The 23,181-nt window shown below is 49.1% G+C and overlaps 12 protein-coding genes across 12 annotated transcripts; 8 read left to right on the forward strand and 4 right to left on the reverse strand.

Moving 5' to 3' along the window:
- Positions 1-350: 350 nt before the first annotated feature.
- On the forward strand, positions 351-1,860 carry LTR84_002112 (uncharacterized protein; the record flags this gene model as incomplete). Its single annotated transcript, XM_064845726.1, has 2 exons — positions 351-550; positions 615-1,860. The coding sequence occupies 2 exons, from the start codon at positions 351-353 to the stop codon at positions 1,858-1,860; spliced, it is 1,446 nt and encodes a 481-aa protein (XP_064706580.1).
- A 52-nt stretch (positions 1,861-1,912) lies between these two features.
- LTR84_002113 (uncharacterized protein) lies at positions 1,913-4,283 on the reverse strand (the record flags this gene model as incomplete). The annotated part of the gene is made up of 2 exons (XM_064845727.1): positions 1,913-2,400; positions 2,462-4,283. 2 exons carry the CDS (start codon positions 4,281-4,283, stop codon positions 1,913-1,915), a joined length of 2,310 nt encoding a protein of 769 aa, XP_064706581.1.
- Positions 4,284-5,216: 933 nt separating this feature from the next.
- LTR84_002114 (uncharacterized protein) lies at positions 5,217-6,075 on the forward strand (the record flags this gene model as incomplete). Its single annotated transcript, XM_064845728.1, has 4 exons — positions 5,217-5,326; positions 5,386-5,657; positions 5,707-5,924; positions 5,977-6,075. 4 exons carry the CDS (start codon positions 5,217-5,219, stop codon positions 6,073-6,075), a joined length of 699 nt encoding a protein of 232 aa, XP_064706582.1.
- Positions 6,076-6,120: 45 nt separating this feature from the next.
- Positions 6,121-6,348, forward strand: LTR84_002115 (uncharacterized protein; the record flags this gene model as incomplete). Its single annotated transcript, XM_064845729.1, has 1 exon — positions 6,121-6,348. The coding sequence occupies one exon, from the start codon at positions 6,121-6,123 to the stop codon at positions 6,346-6,348; it is 228 nt and encodes a 75-aa protein (XP_064706583.1).
- Positions 6,349-7,112: 764 nt separating this feature from the next.
- Positions 7,113-9,079, reverse strand: LTR84_002116 (uncharacterized protein; the record flags this gene model as incomplete). The annotated part of the gene is made up of 5 exons (XM_064845730.1): positions 7,113-8,043; positions 8,100-8,246; positions 8,302-8,445; positions 8,496-8,796; positions 8,845-9,079. The coding sequence occupies 5 exons, from the start codon at positions 9,077-9,079 to the stop codon at positions 7,113-7,115; spliced, it is 1,758 nt and encodes a 585-aa protein (XP_064706584.1).
- A 1,304-nt stretch (positions 9,080-10,383) lies between these two features.
- On the forward strand, positions 10,384-12,162 carry LTR84_002117 (uncharacterized protein; the record flags this gene model as incomplete). Its single annotated transcript, XM_064845731.1, has 1 exon — positions 10,384-12,162. The coding sequence occupies one exon, from the start codon at positions 10,384-10,386 to the stop codon at positions 12,160-12,162; it is 1,779 nt and encodes a 592-aa protein (XP_064706585.1).
- Positions 12,163-12,607: 445 nt separating this feature from the next.
- Positions 12,608-13,272, forward strand: LTR84_002118 (uncharacterized protein; the record flags this gene model as incomplete). Its single annotated transcript, XM_064845732.1, has 2 exons — positions 12,608-12,998; positions 13,058-13,272. The coding sequence occupies 2 exons, from the start codon at positions 12,608-12,610 to the stop codon at positions 13,270-13,272; spliced, it is 606 nt and encodes a 201-aa protein (XP_064706586.1).
- Positions 13,273-13,779: 507 nt separating this feature from the next.
- Positions 13,780-14,924, reverse strand: LTR84_002119 (uncharacterized protein; the record flags this gene model as incomplete). The annotated part of the gene is made up of 4 exons (XM_064845733.1): positions 13,780-14,058; positions 14,128-14,195; positions 14,265-14,577; positions 14,604-14,924. 4 exons carry the CDS (start codon positions 14,922-14,924, stop codon positions 13,780-13,782), a joined length of 981 nt encoding a protein of 326 aa, XP_064706587.1.
- Positions 14,925-16,047: 1,123 nt separating this feature from the next.
- LTR84_002120 (uncharacterized protein) lies at positions 16,048-17,460 on the forward strand (the record flags this gene model as incomplete). Its single annotated transcript, XM_064845734.1, has 1 exon — positions 16,048-17,460. The coding sequence occupies one exon, from the start codon at positions 16,048-16,050 to the stop codon at positions 17,458-17,460; it is 1,413 nt and encodes a 470-aa protein (XP_064706588.1).
- A 977-nt stretch (positions 17,461-18,437) lies between these two features.
- Positions 18,438-19,145, forward strand: LTR84_002121 (uncharacterized protein; the record flags this gene model as incomplete). The annotated part of the gene is made up of 1 exon (XM_064845735.1): positions 18,438-19,145. One exon carries the CDS (start codon positions 18,438-18,440, stop codon positions 19,143-19,145), a length of 708 nt encoding a protein of 235 aa, XP_064706589.1.
- Positions 19,146-19,201: 56 nt separating this feature from the next.
- On the reverse strand, positions 19,202-19,960 carry LTR84_002122 (uncharacterized protein; the record flags this gene model as incomplete). The annotated part of the gene is made up of 1 exon (XM_064845736.1): positions 19,202-19,960. One exon carries the CDS (start codon positions 19,958-19,960, stop codon positions 19,202-19,204), a length of 759 nt encoding a protein of 252 aa, XP_064706590.1.
- A 563-nt stretch (positions 19,961-20,523) lies between these two features.
- Positions 20,524-22,625, forward strand: LTR84_002123 (uncharacterized protein; the record flags this gene model as incomplete). Its single annotated transcript, XM_064845737.1, has 10 exons — positions 20,524-20,719; positions 20,775-20,910; positions 20,975-20,983; positions 21,034-21,085; positions 21,147-21,275; positions 21,327-21,349; positions 21,399-21,652; positions 21,719-22,217; positions 22,278-22,372; positions 22,447-22,625. The coding sequence occupies 10 exons, from the start codon at positions 20,524-20,526 to the stop codon at positions 22,623-22,625; spliced, it is 1,572 nt and encodes a 523-aa protein (XP_064706591.1).
- Between the last annotated feature and the right edge of the window lie 556 nt (positions 22,626-23,181).

Here is a 23,181-nt window from a genome sequence, read left to right on the forward strand (position 1 = left end):
GCCGCCTTCAATACTTTGAGACAATTGATCGTCTTCGATGAAATACCTTAAACAAACAGACCCGTGTCTTCTATATTAAATCAATGTTGATAGCGGTGTATTGAGAAAGCCTATTCGTGTCGCATGCCAGAAGATGGTCAGGGGTGCAAGGCTGAGTATAACATATTATAATTGGTGGATTACGCCATCGGCAGAGTTTCCGTTTGCGGAGGGATCATCCCTCCAAATGCGGAGAAACAAGTCGAGTCATCCCACGCATGCCCACCACACGACCAAAGATAAACACCTCTACTTTTCACTCTATCAACGATCTCATGGCTCAATAACCCTCCTAAGACACCGTCAGCAAAATGTGGAAACGCACCATTCAAAGGTGCAGCTTCTCCACTACTGCGCGACGATGGACTGCCCCTGAAACCACCCAACAACCATTCCCTCCAGACATCAATGAATGGTCTCATCCTCCCTCAAATGCTTCGATCTCAGATGAGGAAGTCTATCGCTTGGCTGCAAAGCCTCGTCAGCCCTTGACCCTTGCTGATCTGGTTAAGTGAGTGCTATTGCTATACGTCCCCATTACAAGTCCTCAAAGCTCACCTTACTTCCCTCAACAGACATGGCAAACCACCTCTTCCCGATGCCGCCCTCCTCTCATCCGCCAACTTCACCCTCTCTCGTCTACCTGCCCGTCTGGCTCACCGCATACAAGCCCTTCGAAATCTCCCCTTTATTGTCGTGGCGAACCCCAACGTCTCCAAGATCTACAACAACTATCTCCATTCTTTGTCCACCCTCGAACCTTTCTACAAGAAATCAATCACCACGATAGAAGAAGAGATCAAGTTCACAGAGGTCATGGCCGATCTAGTCCGCACCCATTCCAACACAATACCTACCCTTGCTCAAGGGTTTCTTCAGTGTAGAAAATACATTGATCCGGCTGAAGTTACCCGTTTTCTTGATCAACATCTCCGAGCACGTATCGGCACTCGTCTTTGTGCTGAACAGCATCTTGCACTACATATGGCCAGTACGGGTGATGCCGCTCTGCAGCCTCCAGATCCATCCCATGTTGGTGTCATTGACCTCGCACTTCAACCTGCAAGTATCGTTCGACAATGTGAGTCATTTGTAGCTGAGGTTTGTGAGCTGAAGTATGGCATTCGACCGTCTTTGGTCATCAATGGCGAAGTCGACGCTGAGTTCGCACACATTCCTATGCATGTCGAATATATCATTACAGAACTGCTCAAGAACGCATTTCGAGCCACCATCGAGTCTGGCAATGAGCAATACCCTATAGAAGTTACCATTGCCTCAGCACCTGATGTCACGACCACCAAGCTAGACGCTCTCAAAAAATTGTCGGTGACGGAAAGCACTAATCATGATTTCTCTCAGGATGGCCTCGAAGAATATTGCTCGGGCGACGATAGTGAGATGCCTCCACTGAAAACCGCTGCTCCGTGCATTACTCTTCGGATTCGTGACCGGGGAGGTGGTATTTCAGCAGAAGCCTTGCCCAATATCTGGAGCTACAGTTTCACAACATTCAACAAGGAAGAGGCCGATGAAGCTGCTAACGGCGGCAACGGCAATTCTGAGGGGTTGAACGCAATCGCAGCCAGTGGCAGCAATCAAAGCTCCATCGCGGGTTTGGGATACGGCTTGCCTCTAGGAAGGGCATACGCCGAATACTTTGGTGGAGGCATCACACTGCAGAGTATGTACGGCTGGGGCACAGATGTTTATCTAACATTGCAGGGCATCGGGAAAATGGATGATCTGAGAAAGCGACCAAGTGCTTTCAAGGAACTTGAGATGGAGCACAGACACGAGCACAAGAGAGGCAAGGATTGAAACTAGTCACCATCTCCATTACTGCAGGTCGCTTTCACCCTGTCTTTTCCATTCATGTGAAGACAGCATGAAGCTTACCACTGGCTCGAGCTGCAAGTCTCTCCTGCATCACCACACCATACATCTCCTTCGCCCAACGACACACAATCTTCCTTGTATCCTTGGGATCGATAATCTCCTCGATATTATAGGGCTGCGCTGTTCTCACTGGGTTGATGAGTCGAATGTACTCATCCTCGAGTTCCTTATATCGTCTCTTCCAACCTTCCTCGCCATCTTTCTCTCGGATCGTCTTCAACTCGTGGCGGTGACCTACCTCGATCCCGCCGTCGAGAGGAAGTGAACCCCAATTTCCTGAAGGCCACGCCACGCGCATAATGGGTTCTCGGCTGTCGAGCATCACACCACCAGCAACACCAAAGACGCGTCGCGTGATCACGGAAAAGATGGGTGTGGTTGTGGAATAGTAGGCCTTGGCCAGCTCAACTCCCCATTTCATCGTTGCGCTGCGTTCAGCCACGGTTCCGATTGCATAACCAGCTGTAGAAGTACAGAAGGGGTTAGCGTGGCCATAGATGCAGTAACACGAGGGCATACTTACGAACATCCACAAACTGCAGGATGGGCAGATTGAATACATCACAGAATTTGATCATCTTCATCAACTTCTGACTGCCCAGGGCGTCCAAAGCACCACTGTTGACTTCACAATTGAGACTCAGAATACCCACGGGTCGACCTCCCAACCTCGCGAGTCCTGCGATGCCTGTGCGGCCCCAAAGTCTTCCAATTTCGAACCAGGACCCACGATCCACCACACTCTCGATGATCGTGTATGGGTTGTACATTCGCGTCTTGCGTCTAGGGATGATGCTTCGCAAGGCGATATCCTCTCGATTGACCTCATCGTTGTCGCAAGGACTCACTGGTGGAGCTTGTAGCTCGCCACAGTCTGGTAGATAACCCAACACGGTGCGGATCTGCTCGAAACATTCAGCCTCGTCCTTGGCCAGATTGTCGATTGTCCCGTTTGTGCAATGAACATACGGGCCGCCCAGATCAGCGAAACTGAGGCCTTCTTCGAAAGTAGCGCCTTCGACGACCTTAGGTCCTGCATTGAACAACGACCCTATATCCGCGGCCATCACAGAGAAATGTGTACTGACCACTCTGGCAGCTCCCAGTCCAATTGCCGGTCCCACAACAGCCCCCAAATTGGGAATCCCTTTATTCAACTGTTTGACCACCGTTGCCAATACCACGACATGCGGGATATACGAATACCCATTCGTCATAATGGTGCTGACGCTTCCACCCCCACTCGACCCATCCACAAGCTTGACCACCGGCACCTTGAGCTTCAGCGCTAGACTCTCGCCATGTAACGTTTTGCCCATAGTGGCACCGTCGGCATGGCCGGAGCGAATGCTAAAATCATCCGCTGTCAAATAGATCTGGCGTCTTTGGCCAGTGCGTGGACATGTCACGCGTCCAAACCCCTGCGGATTATTTGATGGCGTGAAGTCCTCGATGTGTTTGCGTTGTGGGTTTTCGACGTCTTTCTTCCATGTCACGCTGCCCGTGATAGAGCCGAATTCTCGCCATGACCCTGCGTCGAGGAGCTGGTTAATTCGCTCGCGTGCCCAGAGCTTCCCTGCGGTCTTTTGGCGCACGTAACCTCTGTTATTTGGGTCGGGGGTCGAAGCGATGTTTTGGAGTTTGGTGATCTGTGCGAGGATGTCGGAGTAGTCGTCAGGAAGATCTGATGAGGAGCCTGAGGATTTGGCGGCGCGCTTAGATCTGCGTGCTTTCTTGCTGTTCGCTTGAATCCCCGCTCCAGGTTCGGAAGACGGTGTCGGCGACACTTGAGAGCTGAGCTGCTGCAGCCTCGACGTCACCTGCGTCTGCTGCGAGTAGACTGGGTCGTCTGATGGGGAGATAGTTCCTTGTCCGGGTTTTGTGGTCCCCAATGGGTGACCCGGCACTGTAGGCGCAGATTGCGGCTGTGCGTAGACTGGATCAATCACTTGCGTGGTTTCCTCCTGAATCCTCGAGCCATCTCCAGCGGATTGTGAATAGACAGGATCGTTCGCTGGCGAGATTGATCCCTGGCCCGGGTTCGCTGTCGCTGGTGCCCCTGCATCTGGAGCCGCAGCGCTGGCGATCGGCTGTCCGTAGACTGGATCATTGATCTGGGAAGATGAAGACTGCGCATCCCTATTGCTATTGTGGGGACTAGTCTCAGTAGTAGCATCAGCTTGCGAATAGACTGGATCGTCTCTTGTCACTACGACCAACGAGCCGTTGTTGCCGGCATGGTTTCCTGACACATCGGCACCAGGCTTCGTGTCCGATGATATTGGCTGTGAATAGACCGGGTCGTCGATTGTCGTTCGTGCGGTCGTGCTTTTTTGGTTGCCCATTGTGTGGTATTGGGTTCAATACTATCTGGTTGAACACAGAGCTTGGAGGTCGAGGCTCGGATATGATATCCCCTTGGTGGCCTCTGGGTGAGGGGTTCGGTTCTCGGGGCGTTTCTCGCCTGGTTACTTCTGGTTTCCTCGTTAATAGTTCTGGACGTAGGCGATGGACAATAGGAAGGACAAATCGAAGGATGATTACGATCGTGCTTTTCGAAACGTATGTTCAGTTTTCCATGTCACCGGATGCTTTGACGACAGCAACTAGCTTTGGGCCCGCGGAAGATATCACGGCTTCCCCATACCTCAGTTTTACCTCGGCTGTCCCCTTGCCGTTAGCGGGCTCCTACTTCGAAGTTGGGGAATGTTTAGTGGGGCAGGGGTAAAGGGGTACTAAAAAAAGGTTCAAGGTTAATTGTAACTTCATTGAACTCCTGAGTATGCTCGCGATTAACAACATTAAGTCGCACAGAGACTCGATTATACAAGAGGGGGATTTCGTGAGCATAGTGCCCCAATGTGAGCTTGTGTCGCGCTTGCAGATGAGTCCGACCACAGGTGTGAAAGCCTGGAAAAGCAGATGAACGAGACTCTTTTGTGCTCCTCGGACCTTAAAGGTCGGGAGCCCGCTATTCACACCTAAGCAATTGTGACACTATACCTCAACAATAGAAGTACATGCCTCTTGGCAAGCAGCAGGTAAATGAATCACGGTAGGTGCTCAGTGACTTCGGCGCACGAGAATTACACGTCACCGCTTGACCTTGAGGTGGGCTATATTAACGTACTGCCTGTGACTGTTGTTGGCTTTCAACTACTAGCTTTTCGTCCTCTGCGCTTCGAGCTGGAGTCTGAAACGTGAACCTTGGACATCTTAATAATAAATCTCAGGGCTTTTAGCGAAGCAGCCACATGTTGTTCCGAACGAGTGTTAGGATGGCGATGGCATCTACCTCCAGTGAAATGGTTGGTGCGAGTGGTCGTTGCTATGTATTTCATCAGTTGATTCAAGAAAGAGAGCACCTGGGACGCCTCTGGTTGGCAACGTCTGAGTTCCCCTTCCCCATCACATTGCCAGAAGATTGGTAGACAGACAATTCTCCAGATCTGGGCATGACAAATTTATCCTAAAGGATATTCCCGAAAACATTTTCTCGGCTTTCAACGAAGATATAGGTCCTAGCCTTCCCAAAACCTCCTATCTACGTCTACCGTTAGACACCATTGCAGAACAACGCATATTTGTCTACAAATACCTGACCGACGACTTCTTGAGCCTGGTTTCGAAGCAAATCCCAGTTCGAACCGCGAAGCACATCCTCAAGTCCACTCTGCGAGGGATTGCCGAACTGCATGACCAAGATATTGTCCATTTGGGTGAGTGAAGCAATTTTTCTTTGCTTTTGATTCAGCTAACAATCCTCAGATATCAAGCCTGACAATATTATGGTAGACTGCTGTTACGTCGATCAAGTACTCACAATCGAAGAGGTGCAGATCATTGATTTCGAGAATGCGTGCTACCTACCAAAATCTAGGAACATCAAAGGGATGCTGGCTGGCAACGATAATTGGCGAAGTCCAGCCGCCCATGTCCGGGGTGCTCTCAACAAGCCGACAGACATATTCTCTTTTGGCGTGGTGGTGAGTACATTGATCTAGACAGAGGTACTGGCCACTGACATGACATCATTAGTATATCTTTGCTATGTTTGGGCGTGTGATCGTTGGCCGCGATGACGATTTTCAAAAACATGAAGAACTGGATGCACTGCCTGCTATGATCCGCCTGTAGCGCCAGGTTTCGTATTTTGGGGACGAGGACGGATTTAACGGACTCATGAAGCACATTGGTGATGATGAGTTCAATTGCTCGATCCTGCGGATGTTATGGGAAGAGCGAAATGAAGACTACATCCCGCACAAACCCTTTGCGGATTGGGCAGAGATTGAGGACGCGATTTTCAAAGGTCTGATCAAGGCAATGATGAATCTGGACCCATCGAAGCGTATCACGGCGCATCAGGCTTTGGAACATCCTTGGGTTGCAGACTGCGAGGTCGATTAGGTATTGTGGGCCATTGCTTCTGTTAGATGACGAGAACAACATACTCTTACTTCGAACATGAGCTGATACACGACCCTGATGCATAGAATCTACAATATTCGTGCAGTAGATGAGATCTGAAGGCCCAAACTGATCAAGCAGAAATAAATAGCGTAAAGAAGTAAATAGCATTTTCCAGGCATCATCCGCGTTGATTATAGCGCGTGGGGAAGCTGTGGAGGCACTTTCACCATTGCACCGTGCAGAAACATAATAAGACGGTACTATAATAAAGTGTTAATTTTATTACAATAGTCTATCGCTTTATGTATGTCTGACATCTAATATCACGGATATGACTATCTGCGGGTGCTTCATCACTCTCGCGCATTATCAGACGACCAAGATATTTTCACGCCATTCAAACGCGCCTTATTATACATCACTTATCTGAACTACCTTGGTCCGTAACCATTTTAGGTCACATCTGAGATCCAAACAGGCCTACCGGCTTCCAGTGCTTGCAAAACTCGTAAATTTGCGGTCGACAGTTTCAGGGTGAAGGTAATCAATGAGAATAGCAGGCTGTCATAAGGTTAGAGTTATATAACCAAAGTAGCTAGACCTTGATGAACACACTCGTATGAAAATTCCTCTAGAATCTACCTACCAGCGTCCTAGGAAGACTCCTTAAAGATTGAACATATGTCACACGACCTCGCTGTCAAGATTTAGCCAGCGTGAACGCCCTCAACATCACACATTAACATACCTTCAAGAGTTTGTTAGAGCGCAACAGCAATTCTGTTGGTCTGGTACTTCACCGTACTAGGTAGGAAGATACAGCATATTATTGCGCAGCATCCGAAAGCAATAGTGGTGTACCAGACGAAATGGAGCGAGTCGGCATACGCCCACCGGATACCAAGTTCAGCAGCTTCGAGAATCGAAGGAGAAAAGCCTGGGGCGGTAGTAATCATTGCTGGCGTGCCAAGGAGAATCGTGATGAAGGCTTTTGCGTCGGCCAATGGCAGGCCAGCCTTGATGGCATACTCGGCTGCAAGAGCTGGGAGTTTGGTGATGAGTTTATTCCTGAAAATGTTATAGTATGTGCAATACCCAACAGCACCACCAACACTTCTAACTGTAAGTGAGAGAGCGGCGGTCGTGGTAAGAAGGGCGTCAGGTGTGACCAATAATGCAACAGTGGCGGTGGGAACAATCATGCCTCCAACCCCAAGGCCTGAGAGTGTTGCAAGCGCGACTGTCAGCTTTGGATTGTCGGGTGTCATCGCGGCCAATGCTCCGGTACAGGCAGTCATGATGACTGCCGCAGTCAAAAGCACTTCACGATTGTTGTTCTTGAACGTTGATAGGGCCACGTTGAACAAAATGGCACCTATTGTCATTGAGATAGCTGGAGCAAGACCCTTTAAGCCAACCTGAATAGGATCATTGGGGTAGACACTCGACCATGCCATCGGGAGGAAATTCAGCACTGAATAGAAATTCATCCCACCCACGAACGCTGTCGCAAATGCGATGGCGACAATGCGCTGCCCTTTGAACAATGCTCCCGGGACCATGGGGTACGGTGCAAATATCGCTTCCCAAACGATCCATGTCGCAATAAGGGCGAGTCCAACGATGAGGCAGCACAGCACATATGCGCTATGCCATGGATGTGTGTAGCCACCGGCTTGCAATGCGACTAGGCTACGGATGATTAGCCTTTGATTGGGAGGACGAGCATAGTAAGTAGAGCCACTTACAACAAAGTCAAGCCGACAATAGATAAGAAGCCGCCCAAGTAGTCCATCTTTGTCAGGATTTCGCGAGACAAAAATCCTTCTGCACGCGTATGCTTACGCGGGTGATAGAAGATGAACAACCCAACCCCTGTCAGTCCATTGTACATCCTATCCGCTGGTTAACTTGGCAGCTTCGGCCTGCAGTATGGAAGTGGGAGCTCACAATGAAAGCCAAGCCGTCCAACGCCATGTTGAATGTGTTCCTAACAACTGGCTGTAGAGTATATATGGGGTAAAGATGAAAATAAAGGTTGCCATGATACCCATACTATATCCACGGTGCTTCACAGGTACAACCTCCGAGATGCTTCGGCATGGGTCAGTAGATTGAAGAACCGTGGAGGATTTGGTGCGTACCCAGCGAGTCCAGTGAGTTCTCCAATGCCTGCTCCAGCACCGGCTAAAGCCATTCCAGCCACGCCCTGACTAAAGCCATGGGCAGTCCCAAGGACCAGAATGCCGATCGAAATAAGTAGTGATCCAAAGAGGGCGATATAGCGCTTTCCGAACAGATCCTGGAGGTAGCCTGTGTAAGGAGCGATCGATGCAGTGGCCAGAGTGTTCGCGACCGGCAGCCACACTGCAGTATCAGGAGCTTTTAAGTCGGCGACAATGAACGCCAAGGAACCACCGACAAAGTAGAGGATGATTTGGGAACCTTCGAAACGGTCAGCGTGCTACCATTGATTCTTGCTTGTGCGCGTACCGGTATAAAGCATGCACAGGAAGATGAATGCAAAAACATTGCGGACAGTCCAATCAACAGCTCCATCAGAGTCGTCACCTTTGTGTGCGGCACGGTTCTCTACGTCGATTGTGGAGAGGGAGTTTTCTTGCATCAATATCTTTTTCTCGCCTGATGGAGATTGCACAGGGTCTACATTCGCGATATGTCCCAGTATAGTCGCCTCCACTCTCTTGATATCCTCGAGTGCGGCCATAATCATCTGAAGTAAGAACTAGACAACATAAGGAGCGATATAAGGCATTCGAAGTCTTCAAGAGCTGAATATATGGCTTGCCCCATGTCGGACACGAGCTGTACGAGGTAACGAGAGTTGCATTCGTAAAGTGGGGCATTAGAATAGGTGGGGATCGACGCTAACGGACGCAAGCTTCGGCCCAATGGTCTCAACGGCGCGCTAAGGCTTGCTTAGTAAAGGCTTATCATTCCTGATGGGGTAGGCGTTCATCATGCGAGTCAACCATATATCCAGAAGCTATCTGAGGTTTCTGGCTTGATGGACAACTCCGGTGAGTTCCGCAAACGAGCCATGCCGATCCGACCACAAACACTCGGCTGCATACGTCGGGAAGCTTCTGCAATTAGCATTGGGAGTATATCTCCTCACGCTGTTGCACGGTTCACACCTACAACGCGGCCAGTAAGATCCTGGTCTGCGCACCTCCTGTGTGTTGGATAGAGATGAATTGTTTGACCATGGCCATCTGGTATTTTCTGTTGCTGCACAGGCTACGGGTGCCAGTGCCTGGCTGAAGTTACTTAGGATTTACATCTCTGCGGTGTCAAATGCCCTCGCCAAACGTGCCCAAGAGGCCCCCCTGCCGGCTTCCTTGGCATATTCAAGCTGGTTTTCCGCGTGGGCTGTTGAGAATGCACAAGCGCTGAATAAAAGTGACTCGGTACATAGACGACGTCGGCATCGCAATGGTGAGAGAGACCCATTTGGAAGGCATGCCGATGGCAATTTATATGAATAACTTGGTTTCTCCAAACACTCGATTCCAGAAGGGCATTCTCAGCCCCTCTCTCGGTGCCTATTGGCCCATCGCAACACTCACCAATGTCACGACCTCATGTGGGTGGCATGCCTGCAGATAAATAGCGTCAGACAGCTGTTAGCTTATGCAATACAAGGTAGTGATGAACCTTTTAAGCTCCATGGTGAGTCAGTATGCTGCTTATCTATCATATTCAAGGGGAAAAATTAGACGTTTCACACACCTTATCACCATTCTAACCTGTTATAGACTAGTTCTGGGGGCTGCCATATTTTACAGCACTGCAGTCCAAGTATGCCTAATGAGTGGTATTCTTGAATGCCTTACAAGATCGGGATGTATTACCTCTTTAGCAAGCTGCTGACTGATATGCCGTTTCCAGACAAGAAAGACTCGCGGAAACATTCCACCGCTTTCTCAGCCTTCCCTCCCTACGGTGCCAACTCACCTCATCACCCACGTTTTCTTTCTCGTAATTTCTCTCCGTGGCCATCAAATCAATATGACCGCCAAGTGTAGCAACATTACTATTCGATTTGCTCTCCCAGACGGGATCAAGGTTTCAGTGCGAGAACGTGAGTTAGAAGATGCTGCTCGAAGGTCTCATGCTGCCCGAGCAGCCCATGCAAGGCGACGTCAGGCTCGTGAGAGAGAAGCGCCATCGTTTCAAGAGCCGACACAGTCGAATGAGTCAACACAGGTTGAGTGTGCTCCAGAAAATCACACACCCCAAGACGTTCTTGTCAAAAGCTTGATCTCAACAACACGAGAACTAGACCAAGCCACAACTCAGGTACCGGTCGCAACTTACCAACTCTCTCTACTAGAAGGTAATTCGGATCCCTTTGGGTCTTTCTCTATCAAAATTACGCCTCAAATCAATCGAGTCCTCGCCTTCATGCGGGATGCAATCTATCCAAGCATCTACTATCATAATAAGTTTATGTCGAAAATCAACGAGGGGAACCCCGATCGGTCAAATTGGATATCGGCGGGCATCGGCGTCCAAGCTTGGGAATTTGCCATCGAAGGTTTGCATAGCGAAGGCGCAAGTCTAGCATGTATAGCCAGCTACCTTGGCAATATGGCCATGCTCCTGCCCGAACGTGCAAGGCCAAACGCAAACCGATTAGCACTGGCTTTGGCGACGAAAAGTTGTAGTCTTCTCCAGAAATCTTTGCCAACGGATGGGACGTCAGTCAATCCCGCCAAAGCCAGGGTCCTAATCGCACAGATCTACTTCCTGTATCGTGCAAGTGTTGTTGGGGAGGATCGGATGTCTGTCGCAATATATGGCCCCATTTTAAAGAGATTCCTCGTAGAAGGCATTTCTCAAGGTCTAGTCGACGTTGTTATGCTGTATCAAGCCGCCGTCGATGACATCGATTTCGTGTCCAAGTTTATGTGTCGCCCATTGTTCGATTACTCGTGGTTTGGTGAGATTAGCTCAGGTTTCTGGGCACTTGCGGAACCACTCTTGCCCTTGGTCGGGGCCGAAATATCCACAGGGGTGCATAGAAACGTGGAGTGCAAAGAACTGCGAGACTACTTTACTACGGCAAGACACATGAATACCTATGCAGAGCATATGATTCCCGAGTCTGCGTGGGGTCCCACCGCCCAAAAGCGGCTGGCATACTCTTGGTTTGCCACGAAGAGCTTATGGGCATTAGGGTCGGCCCTGAATCTCTACTTGGACTTACGAGATGACCGATATACCAAGTCCACTTCCACTGCCACTTCTGGCCAACGGCTGACTCAAGCTGCATTGACACTTGGACTGGTCTACTACTTCCGCAATATGGGCCATACCACTACAATCGGTTCTGTCGACATTCGAGACTGTTCCGCTAGCCTTATGCATGAGCTACGGGCGACGATAGCGCAAGCCTTGAAGATGTCTACTGAAAAAGAGTTACATACATACGCAGATGCTCACCTTTGGGTTTTATTCCTTGGCGCGTTCTACGAGCGGCGTGAGTGGCAAAGGTTGGGTGACGCGGCTGGACGCTGGTTTCGGCAGAAGCTTGTTGAAAAAGCTTTGCAAAGTAACAAGGCGACTTGGGCTTATCTGCAGCCAGTCCTGGGCAGGTTTTTCTACATGGAATGGGAAAACCCTCATGGTTCAACCTGGTTCGACGACACAGTCATTGAGATAATGGGGGACCAGTATCGACATTTGCAATCTAAGCTGATGCCCGCAGATTTTTTGCATAGTTCGAAGACTGTCGGCCATGGCAATCCTCATTATCATTACCATCCACCAAATATATCCACGTAGCATCGGCATCTTCCGAGATGCCGCTACCGGTTCACCTATAATGATACATTACGCTTCTGAGGTTGTTGAGGCGTGTTCCGTTACTGATGAAAGAGATCTCGAAACTCGCATGCCATTTTCACAAGGTATGACTTTTTCACCACCACCGTCGCGGACCCAATCGGACATTGAAGAGAGCTGGCATTCCAAAGTTTACAACTTTGCACTAACTATTTACGCGAATTTGCAAGAGACTAGAGCGTGACAGGCAGCGCTGTGACGACAAGTTACGCATTTGTGTTCTTGAAGTATGCTGCATGGTTTGGCTTGGCACAATGGCACTGCCTGAGGAAAAGGAACAAATAAAGGATCTGTCAAAACACCTGCCAGTAGAATAATCTTTAACTCCATAGTCACACGCCATAATAACAACTCTTGCACCTCAGCACCCTGCTTGCGCAAAATCATGAGCTCACACGATAAGATCGCCGCCAGTCTTACTCAGCTCTACAAATTCTTCATCAAGTTTGGCTACCTCAAAGAGACGCAGATGAAGTGGCCTCCTCACAAAGATCTCGATCTAGACCTCACACTCGCAAAGAACAGCGGACTTAGTGAATCCTCAATCGAACTATTGAAGAAGATTCCTTGGGCAGATGTCGCCAACACCGACCTTGCCTACGAATCCAAGATTCTTAGTTACTCGCACGACTATTCCTTCGAATCATGTAGACATCCTGTCTGTCCCAGTGAAGATGTCGATGAAGAGGGAAACCCCCTCCTTGATGGCAATTTACTCCCCTTAAGTATCGCAACGCCGTCATATGGCTCACACCTGCTGGTGAATGCTGATCGAGGTAAGGAACTATATCGATGTGCTCGCTACGTTCTAATTGGTTAATCATCCTACACACAGGAACCATCAAAGACTGGGTATATTTGGACGAAGGATTTAAAGACGTGACCGAGATGAATGCCTTTTTCTTCCTCGACGCAATGCGAAAGGAATATGAAGCCCTGGAGGAGATCCCCTCGGCGAACATAATATTGAACTCCGAAGTTGCTCCCCCCGGTGGTGTGGTGAGTAATGTCGAGCATCTTGGATTTGTAATTCTCCTGACACAGAAGTAGCCCTGGACCCCTGAGAATCTGCCTAGGACAAGAAATATTCCGTTGGAATATGGATGGCCAGAAAATTTCTGAAGTCATGAGTTTCAGGACAACATTGAACACGTGTGGAGAGCCTGGTTCCACGAAGAGCGAAACGCACATCAACATACTTGGGCCTTGGAACAACTTGCACTTGAGGAGCCAAGAAATGGAGACCTGGGCGAAGAGAGATTGCAGAGTGAGGGAGTGAGTGCCTCTACGCTTTAGAACGACAAGTTTTCTCCTTAATTTCCAGCCTGATCACGTGTCATGACAAGACCTCATTGTGGGACATAGGCCACACCATGAGGCATTGATTGACCCATGGATCCACAAATCTCATGCACCGATGCACAACATTCAATTGTGAAGCAGGAAAATAGCATTCCATTTTTTACGAAGCATATCAGTTGCTTAATGCTTGCTTCTAGAATCATTTTCATTCTCCAATCTGTCCGCACCCCATCATAATCAACTTAGGTAAATACTCTATGCAGCCTGCACGACACTTGACGGCGGATCACGCCAAAGAGGATAATCGATAGACTTTATGAACTTGTCTTGATATCGGATGCCCTCGCTGGCATCGATCGTACCCTCCGCGGACGGCAGCACCGGTGAGATGAAAGCATCCCAATTCGGGTCAAAGAAGAATGGGATTGAAATGCGGAGCGAATCACTGTTGTGGCAGACACGATGTAATGTGGACTTGTATGCGCCTCGTGTCCATTCTGACAACATGTCACCGATATTGCACACATAGCAGCCCTATGATTTTGCGAAACTTCAGTGATCCAGGTCGATGTTTTGTGCATGAATGCTGGGGTATGGACTCACCTCGATTGGGTCGGCCCAAATCCACTCGCCCGTCTTGCTTAGTACCTGTAGAGATTTCTTGCAAGAGTCTGTCAGGAGAAATGTGAGAATGCCAAAATCTTCGGAGTTGACATGTTAGTAATATGTAGCGATAAAACAAGGATGATCCAGAGCCTTGCCTGTGTGCTCTCCAATGCCTGCTGCACTCTCACTCCGGGTTTTTCTGCCTTCATAGCCAAGAATGCGCAAATTCCAGAATGCTTTATCGATGCGGTCAAGAAAGATACTCTCATCAACCGATAAGCCGATTGCTATTGCCTTCATAACGGAATTTCCTAGATTTTCCAGTTGGTCGATATAGGTTTCGGCTGTCGTGCGAAAATCTGCAGGAACTGAAGGCCATAGATTGGGGCCCATGCCTGTTGTGTATGGCGCCTCCTGCACTGGTACCGGACGGAAGAAATCTACCGCCTTCGACATGTCATCAGTATCCTCACCTTGAATGTTGGTGTGGTTGCACTGACTTCGTGAGCCCCAGCTGCGTTCTTGACTTTCAGCCAACCCCGAGCGCTATCTCCTCCCTCTGCCGACCCTCTCATTGCGAGACGTTCCTTCTCCTCTGGTGTTGCCGTTTCGAAAACATGGCGCGTCTTGGCAAGCATGTCGGCGACCAACTCGGCAGGAACCCCATGGTTCTTCAGGTAGAAAAATCCAACTTCTCGACATGCCTTGTCAATTTCGAATGCAACTTGTTTCTTTTGAAATGACGAGCTTGATGCATCAAGGAATGGACCAAAGTCTATCACAGGAAGCGCCATCTTGCGGCGCGGAAGAATTGATGATACGATCGAGAAGCATGGCTGAGTACTCTCATGTCAATTTGTACACTCATTATTGGCCGATGTCAATGTGCATAGAATCAGACACAAACTGTTTGTATCAGCTGAGAAGCGGTGGCCTGCCGCAACGGGCGGGCACTGATAAGGGCGATCGCTAACCGCGGAGCTCCGATGCCGAAATGATAGGCACAGCCCTTGGTGAGCACCCATCACAATGCCAGGCGCTACCCTCTGAGACGACAAAGTCGTCTTTATCCGGGAGGATGACTCCCTCCTTTGCGTGTTGTGGATTGTTGTCTCAACTAAGGGCAGCGGTTGATGATACAATATCTACGAGGAAAGTGCAAAGAACGCGTCAAGCAAGAAGGGAGTTTTGCCAAGACGTGGGAGCTTGGGAGAAACGCGTCGTCCAACAACTTGAACTTGATCCTTCCCACACCACATGACTTGCTTGCCATCAAAACACGATTCTGCATGATATTCAGTAGATTCACAATTTGCAATCTGTTCTGATGATAACAACAAGTCGTCCTCCCAGCCTTGCTAGGGAAGGTTTTCTCCACTTCGCTTTGCGTAGAAAGGCCTACGCAATGAAGGCTTCCTCGGTATTGGTGGGTTCCTTATCTTTGTAAGTACAATGACCTGTAATCAAACCGTCAAATCACCAGTACGCGCTTAGTAGCATGGAGATAGACAGTCTTGGATTACACCTTTGGCCCATCTGCACTTACATCGCGGTGCTGGTTCTTCTGAATGATGGTTTCAATTGTCCTTTCCATACAAACTTCGCACGAAAATTGCATCCTTATACCTAATGCTGTCATTGGACCAGGCTGCCGGGACGAGCGTAGCCATTCGCGCTTGTGACCATTGTCGCACCAGAAAGATTCGATGTGACCGACAAGTACCATGTGCGCAATGTTCGACAGTCAAACTCAACTGCTCTTTCTCAAATTCCGCCCCAAAACCAAGGGAACACCGCCAACGTATTCTGATCTCGGCTCAATATGAGAAAAAGATTGACAGCATTGAATATAAGCTTGGTCGAATAGAGAAATCCCTGAGCAATCTATCACAGAGTCATCCTTCGGCCATTTCTCAAATGCATACAATTTCGCATACAGCGACTTCTGATACACCTCAAGGAAACACCGCACTGTCTGGCTGTTCAGACATAGGTGTTGATGCTGAACAATCAATTAATTCCAGAACTCCCGCTTCCACCACGAGAGACGTTGAGCATGCTTTCGAGGGTGACAGTTCTGTCAGAGCTCACGTCGCTTTTGCAGGTTCATTCGCAAGGCAGGCTATCGAGAAGAGCTCTCTCGGTGAAGCCGGTTCCAGAGTCAATGATGCTCTTTCAGCATTACACCAGATTCTGACAATTCGCAGACCAGTCAAGGACGATAACTCCCATGATCAAGGTGCGACGGGTATTGCAGATCCGAGAGCTATGCCAATGCCCCCTCTAGATGTGACCCTTCAATTACTCCGTGAACTCAGGCAAAGGTTGCCTCCGACTTTTGAGCTAATCTGTGCCGTTACAAGCATCGAATACTTCACGGAACAATGCCGCAAAGTCTACTTCGCAACAGAAGAGTTCACAAAGGCGACGTTCATCATCGTCAATGTTGGACTGTTTTTCATCTTCCAAGGTGAGATCATTGAAGCAAGTAAATCTGGTGATGGCGAGAGAGTGGCCAACCTGCGAAGCTATTGCAAAATCTGCCAGCAGAATATCAAGGCAACCTTGCAAAGTCTGAGTCTATTACTCCCTGCTCGGAAAGAAAATGTAATAGCACTGGTTTTGGGTGCTAGTTATGCTGTTGAGACCTCGGACCCGTCGCAAGCATGGTTTTTGAATTCAACAGCGTGTCAGCTCTGCATCAGCCTTGGCTATCAGCGAGATGCATTGCTACCTGGAGAGGACGAGCACACAAAAAGCATTCGGGCAACGCTGTTCTGGATTGTCTACATTCTCGATAGAGCCTTAGCCCTACGACTTGGTCGCCCAGCTGTCCTGCAGGATTATGAAATCACGCTGAATCGCACTTTGCAAAATCTGGGAGAATTCGAAATCCACCGCGAAACCATCCAATGCTGGTTGGCACAGGCCGGAGTACAAGGTCAAATATATGAGGAGCTTTACAGTCCAGCCGCGTTGAGAGGTTCAACAGAGCACCGCTCACTATCCGCACGTGGCTGTGCCAATATTCTTCAAGCTGAACGATTGAAACTGAAACATCGAATTCAACGACTGGAGCTTGATACCACTAGCCCGGGGGGCGAGGTGGAATTGGCTTTGATAAGATCAGATGAGCTTGCCAACCTGTCAGTGCTCACTCTCGTCTATCGAGCACTTCCGCCAGACCTGTCCGAGGTAACACCACAATGCTCTAGAATTTTTGCAGCAGAGTGCATTGAAACGGCGAGAAAAGCGATACATGCGCACCTCAGCCATGTACGTAGCCTTGGAACGAACACAGATTTGCTTACAACATACATGCACTGGTAAGTTGAGAATGCGATGCAATGAAATGTGAACCAGACTGGACAGTGCTGACACACTTCGATGGGCAGGATTATTCTCTTCTGCCCTTTCATACCTTTCATCGTTCTCTTTTGTTACTCAATAGAGCAAGGTAGCATTGATGACCTGCAACTTATTGAACAATTTGGTAACTCTTTAGAGCCTTGTCGAAAGTTCTCTAACCGAGTGGAAAACCTATTTCAGTTATGTCAAGCTCTAAACAACCTTGTGCGGGTGTTTGTGCAAGCCAGGATGTCAACTACCATTCGCCGAGGCTCAAGTCTCGATTATCTTCCCGATTATGCCATTGGCATAAGACAACTTGATCCACATCCATCCAGGGATTTAATCAATGATCAGCTGATGTTTCCCGGAGTCTCTCAAAGTCCAATTACCCACCAACGCTCACAGTTGACGTCTCATGGTCTAGACCAAGACGACCTCCACATTTTCGACATCATGAATATGATGGACACGGGCGACCTTCCCACATCATACAGCACTCTCTAATATATTGCGCTTTGCTATCCGAACGTAATGAGCCCTGTCAGGAACATCGAGGTCGATTTCTCGACATGTAATGGGGTGTGGCGCCAAAGCCGGAGTCCCCGTATCTGTGTAAATGAGAAGATCGGCGGAGTTCACCGCAGAGATGTACCCAGATTCCAGAATAAATATCAAAATGGAATGCACCAAGGCTGACAACCCGCGGGTGCCCGAAAACTGAACATAATCTCGATCGTCAATCTACGTACGATGCTATCAACGCTAGGAAATCCGCGAGGGTTCATCAGTAGCCTAAGGGCATGCCTAGTCTTCTACCGTGATCGCACAATCATACTTGTCGTGCCATCACCTACCACAACAAGGACGCTGGTGGTGCCATCTAGCCAAATAAGGCATTTAAACTAACATTGGGCCCGATTGCCGTACGAAAAAGTCCCCAAAAATCGTTACCAAGCATGGCCACCCACGTCCCAGGCCATACTACCATCGAATCAAAGCCATATCCTTGGCCGTACAACACGGACTTAGGTCCAACGACTACTGCCTTGATTATCGTGGATATGCAAATGGACTTTTGCTCTCCAGGAGGATACCTAGACTCCCAAGGCCTTTCAATTGAAGCAACGAGAGCTATCATACCCAATATTCATTCGCTGCTTTATGCTTTCAGGTCCCACGGATTTCCTATCTATCATACACGAGAAGGTCATCGCTCCGATCTGTCAACGTTATCTACTCGCGAACAAAAGCGCAGTCGTAATAACCCCAGTGGTATTGGAATTGGAGATCAAGGTCCACTAGGTCGTCTGTTGGTTCGTGGGGAGCAAGGACATGAGATCATTCCTGAGCTATCACCAGTCTCCGGAGAACCTATCATTGACAAACCCGGCAGAAGTGCGTTCCAGCATACCGACCTCAAATTACTTCTGGACAATCGCGGTGTCAAGAACTTGATACTATGTGGTGTGACGACCGATGTCTGCGTCACCAGCACGATGAGAGATGGCAATGATATGGGCTTTGACTGTCTGCTGGTATCAGATGCTTCGGCAGCTGGTCAGGCAAACCTTCATGAAGCTTCAATAGCTAGTATCTGCGAAGAGGGAGGGATTTTTGGAGCAATTGCAGTGACAGTAGACGTGCTTCAAGCGTTGGATCGATGAGGAAGGTGTGGTAGAAGTGCCCTTTGCCTGCTAGGATATACTTTACGCACAAGCCTTTATGGGATAGTTGAAGTCTCAACAACTTTCCACGATCTGTCGCCAAACTCTATGGAGTCTCCTAATTTCCTCCCTTCTACTGCTGACCATTGGCAAGGTAGCACGGCTTCATGGCTCTTTGTGCTCCTAGCGTCAATTTTCCATTCGCCATTTGAGTCTGTCTGCCACCTTTCCACCCAGAGATCGGAATCATTCTGCAAGATTCCCTGACAATAATTTCCAATTCTTATAACCATACCCTTTTCGCTGTTGTTGCCACTTGAAGGCATCAATTCCATTGCCATATACGACGGATTAGGTTCAGGCGACCCATCCAACCAGTATTCCTTAAACATTTTCCACTCTCCTCGCAGCATCATGAATCCTATCTCCATCGTGTCTCCATTTGACAAAAGATACATGTCAGCTCCATCGGTATCAAACGCCCGGCTCGAATCGATGGAATGTTCCCATTGGACATGTATCGTGCTTTCGTATGCCGCACAAGATTCTGTACCCTGCGGCATGTGGGTGAAGGACATCCCTGCTGTGGCATAACCTGGAAACTCCCCGGAATCTTTGATGGCAGAGCCACGAATTTCAGTGTTCAGCTGGAAACGAATATCGACATATCTCCCAGATGGCACCGTCAACGCGACGACAGATGACACCTCCTTTGGGGCGTCATAGCCCAAAGATAATCCGCGACGGATCTCGACGAGTGGGCGTTTCAAGAGCTTTTGTGCCCAGTTCGGCGTGTTGGCCTGTTCTTCTGCCATTTCTTGAACATGGAGACAAGAATATACTTTGGTACTCCCCAATCAGTCGTGAATATCTAGTTCAAATCGAATATATCTGCAAGGATTCGTCACTGTTTAGTTTTATGGCCATGCGCATGAGCACGAACATGAACATGACTAAAGACCTAACCACATCTGTACCTTCCGAAAAATATTCCAGGCCATGAGAGCCTTGGGAAGACCGATGTCCGTCCTCTCATCTCACGGAGCCCGCGCGACCCCGTCAAGCGAGACCGAGATAGTTAAGGCTCCACTTTTGTGGGGTGCAGCGCGTATCTTTAAGCAATCGAAGCATACTCAGGTCTTCTTATCTCCACTAGCACTTCAAAGCAGATGATGTTGCGTGCAGACCACGATAAGAGTCACGGGTACAGATAAGCTAGATTAACTGGATCAAGACTGGACATCTTGTGTGGATGGCTATAACGATGGGTCGCCCCCTGCATACATATTACAAGGCCTCTGGCTGCTTGGAGAGAGCAGTGTGTATCTGCCCTTGGTGTTCACCTCAGACAGCCAGCGTCCAGAAACCTCTTTGCACAATGGCGAAACAAGTCGACATCAAACGGACCCCGTCCCCAGTGGTGTCGATTGAGGATGGCAGCATGCGTAAGGCAACCGCAGAGGATGCGAGATTGCAGGAGATGGGGTATGAGCAACAGATGAAAAGAGGCTTCAACTTCTGGTCCATGACTGCCTTTTGTCTGACGGGCTTGGGACTGCTGCCCAGTCTTGGAGGTAATCATTCCAATAAAGCTTCTCTGTCATGGGAATACATACTGACAAACCACAGGCACGATCTGGTACAGTTTGGGCTTTCTCGGTCTGCTGCCCATGACATGGGGATGGCTCATCGCTGTCTTCTTCATCATGTTCGAGGTCTTTGCTCTTGCCGAATTGAGCTCTGCGATGCCAACAGCGGGTGGGTTGTAGGTGATCGATTCCACCTCCTTTCATGGGAATTGCTCGAATTGAAGTCTAACGATCAATCAGATATTATTGGTTGGTCACATTGCCGAAAGAGCATGGTGGATGAAAAGCTGAACTTCCAGGACATATCGAACGGCACCTCCAAAACTGAAAAGATTCGCCTGCTGGGTAACTGTGAGAGCACCTTTGATACCGCTTGGCGGGCGACACATGATCATGCTGACCAAAGATGCAGGCCTGGTGCATGGTCCTCTCAGCCTCTCTCGGAGGCGGTTCGTTCTTCATGACTCAGGCAAACATGATCCAAGCCCTGGTCGCCATGTTCCATCCTGATTTTGCGCCAACTGATTGGCAGTTATATCTGGTACGTATCGGTTACCAGAGATGTTGTAAAAATGACTAACAATTTCTCCAGATTTACCTCGCATGCGTTTTCCTGTAAGTCCTATACTCGCGACTGCATTCTCAAGTACTAAGTCCACTTCAGCTGCGCAGCAGCAATGGTTTTGCCGAGCAAGATCCTCGGTCGACTGAGTAACATTTTCGTCTGGCTGGGCACGATCACATTCTTCGTGATGCTCGTTGCTTTGCCAGTATATGCTCACAAGAACGGCCGTACCAACTCTGCCAAACAGATGTTCACTTCATCATATAACCAGACGCACTGGGAAAACAAGGCATTTGTTTTCCTGATGACATTCATGGTGCCTCTCTGGTGTATCAGCGGCTACGACTCGACCGGTATGTCAATCCTTCTCCATGAAACCCAGACAATCGAAATCGGAATTCTTGACTAATTGCTTGCAGCACATCTGGCTGAGGAAACAGAGAACGCATCTGTCGCAGTGCCTCGCGCGATGTGGATCTCGTGTGCTGCAGTTGCAGTTCTCGGCTATATTTTCAATGTGGTTTTGGCATACGTCGCGACAGACATTGATGCGATCTTCTCGTCTCCCCTCGGCCAGCCACTCGGAGCGATTCTTGTACTATCCATGGGTGATGGCGGCTTTACAAAGCTCCTGTGGATCTGCACGGTGATCTCGAACTTCGGTGTCGTCTTCGTCATCAACACAGCGGGCACCAGGATTTATTTTGCGTATGCACGAGATGGCGCACTGCCGATGGCGAAATGGTTGAGCACAGTCAACCCGGTCACGAAAACGCCCATCAACGCGACCATTGCGCTTTCCACCGTTTTCGCTTTGCTGGGTCTTATCTCCCTCGGCTCCTCAACAGCGTTGCATGCGTTCTTCTCCGGATCGTCCTTGGCTGGAGCTGTCACTTATCTGATGCCAGTATTGATGAGGTAAGGGATCAATGATGCGAGACCGTCACAAAACGAACTAAGGACTGACTTTATTGATAGATGCCTTTATGAAGACAACCCAGACTACGTACCCGGACCATTCAGTCTCGGCAAATGGTCACGGCCAATCAGATGGGTAGCCAGCATATGGACAAGTACGTCTGGCATCATGTTCCAAATACCCCTATATTCCCAAATTCCTGTGACTGACATTCGCCTTCCTTAACAGTATTCACACTCCCCCTCCTTGCCCTACCCGAGAATCCTTATCCGACAGCCAAGACGTTCAACTGGAGTCCGGTTTTCTTCGTCGGACTTCTGAGTATTGTCGTGCCCTGGTATTTCTTCCGAGCGCATAAGTGGTTCCATGGACCGACTGTGCAGAGCGCAGCTGGAATGGCTTATTGAGCATCTTTTGCTAGTCCCGCGAGCACTCAGAGCCCTTCCTACATGGTAGATTCTTGGTAGGCTAGAATTGTGCTTGATTGCATTTCTGAGTCTCGATAGACACACAGTAAACCTTAGCTAGGAATGGCCGTTAGTCATTAATTGATCTTTACCGAAGTAATGGAGGGCATTGCAGTCTGACCCTTTGCCTACAACTTGTTTATGAGCGAATCACCTTGTAAACTAGGTGGTTTCCCCTGATAATCGGCAGCCTCGGCACCCCTCTTGCGCCAAAAGCGGCGTCAGTCTGGCTCGCGGTAATCCGCACTAAATTCCCCAATGAGTTGCCGAGGTTGTCGACCTTTCAAGGCGGAGTGTGGAGAGAGAGAATCCTTGGGGTAGGAGCCCATCTCTACGACATGCCATTCCACCTGTCTGTTAACTGGCGTGGCTACCTTGAGCAATTCTTACATCGTTTTTTGTCATTGAAGATCTGGATTTGTAGGAATAGAAAGCTGCTACAAGCGAGCAGGGCAGCCTCATTTAGAATATTCGTGGAGGTACAAGTCTGGACTGA

The sequence above is a fragment of the Exophiala bonariae genome, assembly GCF_035927105.1.
Source record: "Exophiala bonariae strain CCFEE 5792 chromosome Unknown scaffold_12, whole genome shotgun sequence".
Lineage (NCBI taxonomy): Eukaryota > Fungi > Ascomycota > Eurotiomycetes > Chaetothyriales > Herpotrichiellaceae > Exophiala > Exophiala bonariae.